This window comes from Jaculus jaculus, chromosome 19, assembly GCF_020740685.1.
Source record: "Jaculus jaculus isolate mJacJac1 chromosome 19, mJacJac1.mat.Y.cur, whole genome shotgun sequence".
NCBI lineage: Eukaryota > Metazoa > Chordata > Mammalia > Rodentia > Dipodidae > Jaculus > Jaculus jaculus.
Window position 1 is genome coordinate 5050242 of NC_059120.1, and position 12216 is coordinate 5062457.

The 12216-nt window shown below is 40.9% G+C and overlaps 1 protein-coding gene across 1 annotated transcript in view; it reads right to left on the reverse strand.

Annotated features, from left to right (window-relative positions):
• Erich3 (glutamate rich 3) overlaps nt 1-12216 on the reverse strand; it is a 105859-nt gene that overhangs the window by 10584 nt on the left and 83059 nt on the right. Inside the window, exon 12 of the mRNA XM_045138674.1 lies at nt 3610-4053. Coding sequence (XP_044994609.1) covers nt 3610-4053 — 444 coding nt within the window. The remainder of the gene's footprint in view (nt 1-3609; nt 4054-12216) is intronic.

The following is a 12216-nucleotide window of genomic DNA, read 5'->3' on the forward strand; positions in this document are numbered from 1 at the left end:
TGAGAAAACCACACAAGCAGAGTATATGTATTCAAGTTTATTCCACATTACCAGTCACCTTGGGAAGAAGTCTGCTTTGATCAATCTTCCCAACAATGCACCATGACAAAATTCACATCTCACATCATCCACCTCCCCAGTAAAGATATTCTGGGGTTACCTCTGACATTGAAACATGGCCCACAAAAAACAGGATTAATTACAAGCTCAAGGCCACAGCTGTTCAAGGACAATCTCTGTCCTCTAGAGCAGCCAGAATAATCTTCTCAAAACTTCCATACCATGTCATTTGTCTACTCGAAAGTTTCCAATGGAAAGACTTCACATCTTAGAACAAATTCTTTTCCATGGCCTGTCACTGCCCCTGGACCTCACCTTGCACCACGGCCTCTCACTCATCCAACTCCGTGCCCTGGCCTCCTTACAAGCCCTCACACCGTTCCTCTGTGCCCATGTAAGGCTTTGTTTCTGCTACGCTGTACACATGTGCTCTTTCTGCAAGCGACAACATGGCTCACGTTTCCACGTGTTTCTGCTCAAGGGCCACAGCAGGAGCGAGGCCTGCCCTCGTGAGCCAGTCCTGCCTCGCATCACCACCCCAGGTCCTCACCCTGCATCCTAGATAACCAATAACATGTTTCCTTTCCACTTCTTAGACATGTTTCTTTCTAAACCATGAACTTTAGGAAGGCAGGGGCACTTGTATTTTCACCAAGAATGGTGTGTGTCACAAAGCAGTTGATCAATAAGTATATATTGGCAGAAGAAATCTACCAGAACAGATGGCTGCTTCCACAATTCATTCAGACACTACATGTGACCTCATGTCAGGTCACAAGGCTTCCCTGGTCTCTAATCGCTACTCCTTCTCTTTGACTGCATGACTGACAACAGAGCATGTTTACATAACCATAACCTCATTCAGGTTAAATTACACTATGACTGCTCTTTATTTACATACAATAACATGCAATGCAGCTACAGATACAGCTCAGTGGTAGAGCACTTGCCAAACAGGTGCAAAGCCCTAGGTTCAGTCTTCATTGTATTAACGTACACGCGCGCGCACACACACACACACACACACACACACACACACTTCTATAAGCCTTAAAATTAAAATTTACATTAAAACACACTTTATTCATTTGTATGCTCACAATGCATATCTACATAAAATTTCTTGAATCATACACAAAATATTTCTCAGCTATATCCAAGAGAAAGAGTAGACCCCAGTCAAGAGAAGTTTTTATTTTCACTAAGTTTTCTATTCTGTAATAACTAAAGTTGTAAGCCAAAACTTGGTGAGAGAAGAAAACTTTATGAAGGATCATAAAATATACGTAACAGAAATTATATTTCTGAGGCCCTACCTTGAGAGAATAATTATAAATTTGAAGAAAATGAGGCAACAAGATGCTCACTAATGTACTACAAATCATAATAAAACTAAAAGAAAATATAAACATCCAGCAATGGGAAAAATGGTTAAATTATGAGAAAACCACAGAAAGGAATTCAAAGATATTTAGTATTCATATCAAGATCACATAACTTGAGAAATGATCATGGTACAATGTTAAAATATAAAAAGGTATATATTTTATAAAATAGGACATAATAACTTTGTAAACTACAGTCTTGAAAATAAAAATCTGCTAAATTTCTGAAAAAGTAATGATTATGTTAATGTCACTATTAAATTTCAGCAAACTTACCTTTTTCTGCTGTGCTGGAGCCTGAACCCATGGCCTCACGTGTGTTAGGCAATAGCTATTATTGAGCTATAGCCCCAGCTCATGCTTCCATATTCTTAATTAGTAGCTTGCTATATTATGCACATTTACTACATATGTTATTATAATTTTAAAATTAAGTCCAAGATCAAATATTTCAATTACCTTATCAAAATGTTTCAAATATATTTTAATAAGGATTTTAATTCATGTATGGCAAAAAAGTCATTTTGAAAATGTTGTCAGTCTTTGTATTATAATTCTAGAGCAGAAATAGATAAACTTTCTCATCAAAGGCCCAGATAGTAAATTTCTATGGATTTGTGAGCCACTTAAACATATAAGCAACACTCTTAGCTCATACTAGAGCTATTTTTATTATTTTATTATGTGAAGGTCATGACCCTTCTTAGACATCATTATCTGGGATGCTCTCATTGCCTTGAATCCCACCTTCAAAATTGTAACTCACCTTTAAAATCCTTCTCAAGTTTGTTATTCATAAAATCTTTCAAACTTACCCTGGCTAGTTGGGGACCTCTCTGCCTTTAAAAGCCCTTAACATTTTGTACTTTCTCTGGCTTTATATAACTACTGACCTTTCCTCAGTTATTGGTGTGAACAATTCTAGGGGAGAAATCCTCTCTCACACATTTGTTTTTCACTATGCTATCATGCACATAGCATCAGGGTATAATAATGACTGTATAGAAACACCATCACTCAAGATGCCCCAGTGGTGTTTTAACTGTCACATTTAAGGGCCTAAAAAAAAGCCACTAAAAGTATGCAAATTTTGTAAACACATTCAGATTTTCAAAATATTAAAGTATGAAACAAAATTTGTCTTAGAATCCAGAAGATGGCCACTGCACTGGCTGGGGAGGCTGAAGAGGGAAGGGGAGACTGTGAGCCGCTGGCAAGGCTCTGCATGCTCAGAAGGAGTGAGTATCTCAGCAATGATCCACCTACCCAGGAGACACAACTCAGTCTCCAGTCCTGTCCCCATCCTCACAGGGGCGAGAAGAGCATCAGACTTCCACACATTTAAGGCCCTGATTCATCTTCCTATGTCAAGTGGGACCATCCTACTCACCAGGGAAACCCAGTCTACATGATGAAACTCTTTTAGAATGAACTTGAAGTGAAGATGGGAGCTTCTTGGGAAAGACTCATGTTTGTCTCAATCTGACTTGCTGTGGCACAGATGCAACAGAGAAAGAATCTTTAGAGATTCTGGAGCTGCTCTGTGTGAATGCACATGCTGGGAAAGCCCCTCATTAGCTGAGTCATCCTTGGCAATTTCACCTGTTCAAGCCTCAGCTGGTTCATCTGTGCAGAAGGTGATGAGGGCATCAAACTCACAGAGAGACAGTTGTGAAATGTGACAAATTCACAGATGTATTACAGTTATGCCCAAAACACAAAACATGCCTGTCCATGAAGGCACACATGACTAAGAGACAGGTGAAACACAACGAGTTCACAGATGCATTACAGTCACACACAAAACACAAAACACGCCTGTCCATGAGGGCACACGTGACTAAGAACATTGTTAGCATTAACCTCTAAAAAGCCACACACATCTTTGCCTTCAGACATGTATTGTGTTTTATTTGACTCTTGAGATAGAATTACTGTAGGAAGGAATTTACAGAAAATAGGAAATGCACTAGGTAAGAATGATCATTTGTAAATGCAATAGAAGCATGGAGCAAGGTGAAAATACATGTACGATTATGTGACAGAGAGGAGTGGAGAGTAAGAATGCCTCTAGTAGCAATCAGGCCAGTGATTCCTGGGTTCGAGCTAACACCAGCTTCCATGCTCAGAGGTACAGGCCAGTCCACTCAGTAGCCATACTCACCCCCTTTCTCCACCCCAGGGACACCTGCCTTTCTGTCACGCTCCTCACCAAGGCCTCCTTCCCAAAGCTCACATTCATCCTTTGCCTCCCGAGAAGCAGGCTCCCTGGGCTTCCCAGACCCTTCCTCTGCAATCTCTCGGGTTCCCTCCTCCATTTCTTCCTGAAGAACATGCTCACGACTGGCCTCTGTCAACAGAGGTCTGTCTACCACGCCTCCTTTTGTTGTTTCTTTTTTTCTCATCTCAGTTGGCAAGGAGACTTCAGCCGGGAGGCGGGGCTTTCCTGTCCTGTCATCTGCATTCCACTCCACCGAAGAGGAACTTCTGGTGCTGTGGCTGGTACTGCTTCCAGTGTGGGCTTTCCTGTCCCTTTCTGAAGATTCATCATCACTTTCACTGGAGTAGGGGTGACTTCTAGATGAGATGGACGAAGCAGTTTTAATATCTACAAAAATTAGAAATTACATCAGGGTTATTTATTAGGTCAATTGCTTGACTTGTGGAAATAATATTGATAATTAACCATACTAAATTAAAAAAAGAAACACCTTAGTAAATTTGATTCGCTTCTCTTTCCCTTCCACATTATGACCATGAAAAAGAAAAGTCTAGAGCAGGATATGATGGTGCATGCCTTTACTCCCAGCACTTAGGAGGCAGAGGCAGGAGAATCGCCATGAATTTGAGGCCACCCTGAGACTCCATAGTGAATTCCAGGTCAGCCTGAGCTAGAGTGAGACTCTACCTCGAAACACCAAAAAAATAAAAAATAAAAAATAAAAATAAAAATCTATGTATCTATGGACCTTTGTTGTTTTGTCTATGGCTTTTGTTTTTTGAGACAGGCTGTTTCTACATAGCCCAGGCTGCCTTTGAACTCCAAATCTTTCTGCCTCTGCCTCCCAAGTGTTGGGATTACAGGTGTGTGTAACCACACCCAGATTGTGAATTATAAGTCTTAAATAGGAGATCACATTTAAATGAAAATCAGTTCTATTGTTATGATTACCTTTGTAAACCTTTCTTGACAAGAAAGGTGTATATATATACTTTGTGATAGAAAAATGAACAATGCTTTTACAGAGCACTATCTACTCACCTTCTCAAATAGCCACAATATCTGCTATGTATGATATGTAAACTATTTTTATCTCCTGTAAAACCATCCTAGAATACACTGTTATCTGAATATGGTAAGATTTATAAAATTATCCAGTAATAGACATTAAATAAGTGGTTTCTAGGTGGAGTGTCTGTCTGTGTGTGTGTGTGTGTGTGTGTGTGTGTGTGTGTGTGTGTAAAAGATACTTTCATTGAGCTCCCTAGAGGCAAGTTGCTGAGATGAAGTCCCCCGTGTGGATGATATATTGAGTAGGTACTCTAAAAGAAACTCTTAAGGGAGTGGGCAAGTCAGGCAGAGAATGGAGACAATCAATCAATGAGCTATTTCAAGCAACAACTCAACCTCTATTTGATCCCACAGGAATCTGAAGTGTGGGCTACATTAGAAGTCTCTAATGAAGTTAAGATGGAACTGGGTTTTCATGCTTTAAACCATGAAGGTGTTGGCCGTGGGCTGCCCTGGGAGTATGTAAGCTCTCTGGGTCTTACAGATTCTGTGTTCTTTCAGCAGAAGCAATTCTGGTAGCCTAAGGCAATCCCCTGAAGAGGGCAGAGGGTATAGAAACTGGGAGATATGCACCAGGAGCTAGAACTGAGCTACACTCAGATGGTGCCATATGCAAGCTAGAATCAAGCAATAGTGAAAATGGATGAGACCTTACCCCAAAGCCTTTACAAGTCCCCCAGGATGTAATGTACATGCTGAAACTTCACAGAGACACACGTAACAATTGCTGAGTTCACTGCTTTGGGCCACAGACATAAAAACTCGCTTTTTCTTTTTGCATTTATAATCATAGTTATAGAATGTAACTTTTTGTGGTACTAAAGATGGAGCATTGGTGCAAGAGCCCACACTTAAATACTGCTAGATTCTAGTTTCCTCTCTATACACCACCACGCACTCCTCGTTATTTTATTTTTGTATGAAAGCACACAGGAAGCTCTACCAGCCAACACGGAGTTTAAGAAAGGACTAGCCTATCTCTGCCTTTGTCTTCGTCCCTCTGCCCCCAGCTTGGCCTGATCTTCCTGCCAATTCTTAGCACTTACGTACAGTCACAGAGATTCTGAAGTGTCCAAGAAGAGGCAAGAGATGAGCAGTGAAAATCAGACAAAAAGCCTTCGATCAGAAAAAAACCTCTCAAGCACCGTTCCATTTTTCCCTTCTCCCAATATCTCCCCTAGCACTGATGCCCACTGTTCTTTAAAAGGCTTGTACAGCTCAGCCACCTGGGCCTTCCTCACACTTTTGTGACACCTGGTATGTGATCTCCAAGGAAGGCTGCAGATGAAGCAGACTCAGTTCGAACAATGTAGGTCCATGCTCCCTTGATTTATAAGAAGTTCATATTTACACTTATGCATGTGTGTGCATGTGCATGGGTGCAGGTTCATGTGTGTGAAGGTTCATTTGTGATTGTGCATATTCATGTGTGTGGGGTACATGTTCAGGTGTGTATGCAGGTTTATGTGTATGTGCAGGTTCATGTGTGTGTGCAGGTTCATTTGTGAGTGTGCATATTCATGTGTGTATGTGCATGTTCATTTGTGTGCACGTTCATGCATGTTACATGCATGTCAACGAATGGTATGTACACATTCATGTCTGTGTTCATGCATGATGCATGTATGTTCACATGTGAGTGTGCATGTGCAAGCCAAGGGCAACCTTGGATGTTATTCTTCAGAATGCTGTACACTCATTATTTTTTTTGAGAGAAACATGTTCTGTCACAGGGCATTTATCAATTAGACTAAACTGATGGATCAGTGAGCCCCAGTGAACCTCCTGCTTCTGCCTCACTAGTGCTCAGAATACAAGCATGTACCACCATACGTAGGATATTAATGTGAGTTCTAGAGCTTGAACTCAGGTCTTCATACTTCAGAAGCAAGTACTTTACCCATGTAGGCTGTATCCTCAGCCCAAACATTTATTTTTCAAGAAGAAACAACTGATTTATTAGTCATTTAATTGATGGCTTTCATTAATGCTAAATTAGGATAACTCCTGCTTTTGGCTTTGAGAATTGTTCACATAATAAATGAATATACCCTCTATCTTTCTTTAGTAGCTTCCATTAATTTTATTATTTTATTTCAAAAGGTTGACATACATTCTGGTTCAATTTTAAGTCAGTACTTCACTGAAGAAAGATCAAGAAAATGAATGGCTTCCGACTGGTGCGGGCTCCTGACCTCCAATATAAACTCATTACAGTTTCAGATTTCTCTCTAGCCTCATGCTATAATTTACTTTCACTCTCATTTTCTTGCTCTCTTCTTCATACAGATGCTTGGGTAAGACTGGGCTTAGAGAAAAAGCTCAGAAAGCTTTAGGGCCCATGGAATGGGATTTTTCACAATGAATTTTATTTATCCTCTTAGAAATAATACAAAATTTATATTAAAACTGTCATATAAAGTAACTGCGAGGGCACATTCAAAATTTTGTTCTCATTAAAAGAGAAAAGCTATCTTGGAGGCATATAGGAAACTGCCCCCTGTCTAGTTCAATTTGTCCCACAATGTCCCCTCCCCATACTGTCACTGGGGACCCTGCTCTTGATCTTTTTGGCAAAGAAAGGTTTGTACTTGGTGCCTGAGATACTTCTACAGCCAGCAACTCATTCCCCACACTCCCTATTCTGGTAGTCTCTGCTGTTCTCTCTCTACATCCAGTAATTCCTCAAATCCATTTTCCCTCTCAAGACACTGCTAACTGCACCTGGGAACCAGTCCTCTCACGACACTGCTAACTGCACCTGGGAATCAGTCCTCTCAAGACACTGCTAACTGCACCTGGGAACCAGTCCTCTCACGACACTGGTAACTGCACCTGGAAACCAGTGCTCTCACGACACTGGTAACTGCACCTGGGAACCAGTGCTCTCACGACGCTGCTAACTGCACCTGGAACCTGTCCTCTCAAGACACTGGTAACTGCACCTGGAACCCGTCCTCTCAAGACACTGGTAACTGCACCTGGAACCCGTCCTCTCAAGACACTGATAACTGCACCTGGAACCAGTCCTCTCACGACACTGCTAACTGCACCTGGGAACCAGCGCTCTCACGACACTGCTAACTGCACCTGGGAACCAGTGCTCTCACGACACTGCTAACTGCACCTGGGAACCAGTGCTCTCACGACACTGCTAACTGCACCTGGGAACCAGTGCTCTCACGACACTGCTAACTGCACCTGGGAACCAGTGCTCTCAAACTGCACTTAAGTATTTTTACTAAACAAATTCCAAGTTCTGAATCTGTTGTTTACTCATTTCCTCACCTCTTACCATGGATCACAGTTTTAAATTCACTATTTCCTTATTAGTATCCTGATTTTAACATAGCTTTAAGAGCTTGAAGCCCAAATATTTTGGGTTAGTCCATTATATCAACTGCATAAAGTCAATTAAAACTTAGATCATGGGCTAGGGAAGGGAGTACAATGTGGGTAAAAGTGTTTGGTGTGCAAGTGTTAGGACCTGAATTTAAATCCCCAGAGCCCCCATACATGCTGGATGTGGTAGCTTGCATCTGTAACCTACAACCTCCTATGGCTAAGTGGGAGGCAGAGACAGGAGAATCCTCTAAAGCTTGTGGACCAGCTAGCCTCTGAGCACTGTGATAAATAAAGGGAGACCTTTACTAAACCATGGTGAGTGGCAAGGGTCCACAACTGAGGCTCCACATGTATGCTGACCCACTCATGAGCCTTTACTCACATCCAAATACATACATATGGTACATGCACACAAAAAGAAAACAGATTACACATATGACACACAATTGACCTCAACCCAGTGTATAGAATGCTTTTGAAGTTAAACACTAAATCGATCTTTCTTATTCCTTAATATAAGATTTCACAGAAAAATATAAATTGTGCTCCTGTCTTGTTCAAGGCGGCTGTGAAGCCTGACTTATACATGATCTCTACATGAAGCTCCAGCTTGACTGCGCGCCCATGCTCATGAAACATCGTTCTGTTTTTAAATATTTTATTTTTCTTTATTTATTTGAGAGAGAGAAGTAGAGACAGAGAGAATGGGTGCATCAGGGTCTCTGGACACTGCAAACGTCCCCTTGTGCATCTGGCTTACACAGGTCCTGGGGAATCAAACCTGTGTGTTTTGGTTTTGCAGGCAAGCACCTTAACCACTCAGCCAACTCTCCAGCCCTCTATTTCACATCAGATACTAGGGCTCAACCAATAACTTCATGTGCAAAAATACCCAGTGAGACAAGTACTTCATGTGCAATAAGCATTCTAAAATGAAGATATGCTTAATGGAAATAGAAGTAGAGATCATCAGTTTCCACATATGAATAGTAATCTGCATTTGCTTTATGAACAAAAATTTCTTCATATAGGCTGGACGTGGTGGTGCACACCTTTAATCCCAGCACTCAGGAGGTAGAGGTCAGAGGATCACCATGAGTTTGAGGCCACCCTGAAAGTACAGAATGAATTCCAGGTAAGCCTGGGCTAGAGTGATATCCTAACTCATAAAAGAAAAACCAAATTTTTTAAAAAAGTCTTTGTATAGACAATTATCACTCATTGAAATGTCTCAATTCAATGATGCAACAGATACATACATTATTTTATAAGGATGGTTATCTACTGGCAAATCAGTAACAAGAGGAAAAGTAACCAGATAAGCATAGTTATATTCATACTTACATTTAATTGAACTTTTTGAATTGACAAATGAATAAAATAATGAAAATAGAATCAAATCCTGCTATGTTGCACATCATAAAACTTTATTAATTTGTTCATTTAAAAATATATATTTTTTATTTTATTTATTTATTTGAAAGAGGGAGATAGAAAGAGAGACAGAGAGAAAGAGAATGGGCATGCCAGGTCCTCTAGCCACTGCAAATGAACTTCAGATGCATGTGCCACCTTGTGCATCTGGCTTTATATGGGTCCTGGGGAATTGAACCTCTATCCTTTACTTTTCCAGGCAAGCTACTTAACTGCTAAACCACCTCTCCATCCCATATTTTTTTATTGATTTTGTCAATCATCCTTCATTCACAAGAGGTTATCAAGCATCTAGGTCAGGCCATCACTAGGAACAGGGTCAATTCAAACTGTAGACAAGCTGGGTGTGGTGACACATGCCCAGGAAGGCGGGGTTTGGCTACATAGGGAGAGTATATCTCAAAAAGCTAAAACAGCAGAGAAATAAATCTTCTGAAAGAGTTTTATAAAGTGAGGAATGGTGATAGATTTCACTATGTTCCTTAATGCTATGACTTCTTAATTCAGCAAATCAAATGTTATTTAGGTTGAGGAAATGATTAAGCAACCAGACCACACTCACACACAGGCACATACATGCACAGGCACACACACTCAAAGTCTGTGGAGAAGCAGTATAAACCTTGCCATCATTCTCCCTGATCCAAGTTGGAGACGTGTTGTACCACTGCCTGCAGAGCAAGGTGTTGGGATGCGTGCATTTTAAAATGGGAGAAGACATTGCTCTTAGCTTCTTCAGATCTGTAAGTCAAACCAAAAAATGCTGAGATACTTAACATTAAATATATGAAATGTTTTTGTGGCTCTGGCATTTTAAGTCCATGAGGTCTATTTCTTCAACAGACTTGAAAATACCCAAATAAACTATTTCTTACTAGAAGAAAAAGAATTGCTTCAAGCCCTGCTTTCCTCATGTTATAGAAACATTTTCTGCTTCCCTTTCTCCATCTTCGGTGCCTCTCTTCTCTCTCAGGAGTTACTTAGCCTCCTACTCAGAAGCACTATTATCCAAACTGACCATAACAGTCCAAATGTCAATTCACAGCAACATGTTTCTCCTCCCTTCAGCCTCACAACATCTATCTATGACAACAGATTTCCAAGTGGTAAGTTATTGTCTGGGGTTGCCAACACAAACACAGAGTAAGGAGACTGTCATCCTCTGTAAATGATAGGAACTCTCACACATCACTGCTACATCAGGATCCTCTCTTTGCTTCCGGTCCACAGCACTCCATCACTCATGGCCTGCTCAGCTTCATCAAGGCGGGCCCCGCCACTTGTGAGCTGGCAGTTTAAATGGGGCCGACTTGTCACAAGAGAGACAGCCTGGCCAACTGTTTGCCCTCTGGGAACACCTGCAGACAGGTTCAAATGAAACACATCCAAATACTAACAGCAGGATTCTTAATCATGTCAATAAAAAGGATGTGCTTGTGTCTGGGATGCAGTGGTCACAAGATGCCTCGTACACTGCTGAAGATGAAATGCTGTCTTTTCAAGAGCAGGTTTCAATGAACCAGTGTTATCACTGTCATGTATAATACATGCTGCTTCCTTGTAGGATGAAAACTGATTATTTTCATGCTAAATGGTATGTTTTTGAACAAAACAAAGTGAGATGATTAAAATAAAGGAACAGAAGACTAAAATTGACTTATGAACAGGACTGAAAGAAGGCAGGAGAGGTAGATGGTGAAAGAAGAAAGAGTGATAAACTCTGAGGTGTTACTTTAGAATATTAGTAATGTCTCAGGGTATCCAGGGTGCAACAGGGCCTCAAAGTGAACAGTTTGTTAATTTCATTGTTGAAAGGACAAAGGAAAATATCTGGCCAGTTCAATTACTATCTCACAAATTTCCCAACATTTAAGGACCAGCTATGTTTTCATAGCTTTCATTGCTTAGTAAAATATTCATATATATATATGTAATACCATTGACCCTATACAATTTTTTCAATAAGAAATTTAGGGCTGGAGAGATGGCTTAGCGGTTAAGCGCTTGCCTGTGAAGCCTAAGGACCCCAGTTCGAGGCTCGGTTCCCCAGGTCCCACGTTAGCCAGATGCACAAGGGGGCGCACGTGTCTGGAGTTCGTTTGCAGAGGCTGGAAGCCCTGGCGCGCCCATTCTCTCTCTCCCTCTATCTGTCTTTCTCTCTGTGTCTGTTGCTCTCAAATAAATTTAAAAACAAATTAAAAATTAAAAAAAAAGAAATTTAATAACAATCATATAGCAAAACATGATATTAGTCAAAGCATGCTAGAATTCATCTGTTAATAATCAAGCATTTAAAAAATATTTACAATAATTTAGGATATCACAGCTGGAGAGATTGCTTAGTGATTAATGGTACTTGCTTGTAAAGTCTGCCAGAATGCACAAAGTGGTGCATGCATCTGGAGTTCCTTTGCAATGGCAAGAGGAATCCATCATGTCCATTCTCCCTCTTTCCCTCTCCCTCCCCCCCTCTTTCTCTCTCTCTCTCTCCATCTTTTTCTATCTCTCCCTCCCTCCACACCTTTCAAAAATAAATAAAAACTTAGAGTCTCACTATTTCAACATTCCTGCCCCAGGTACACGTGTATCCCTCCCTTCTCTCTCCCCTTTTAACTTCTCTACTTCCCTCTGTCCTTCCTTCCCCTCTTCCTCCTCCTCCTCATTCTCTCTCCCTCCCTCCCCTCCTCCCTCCACTCCTTA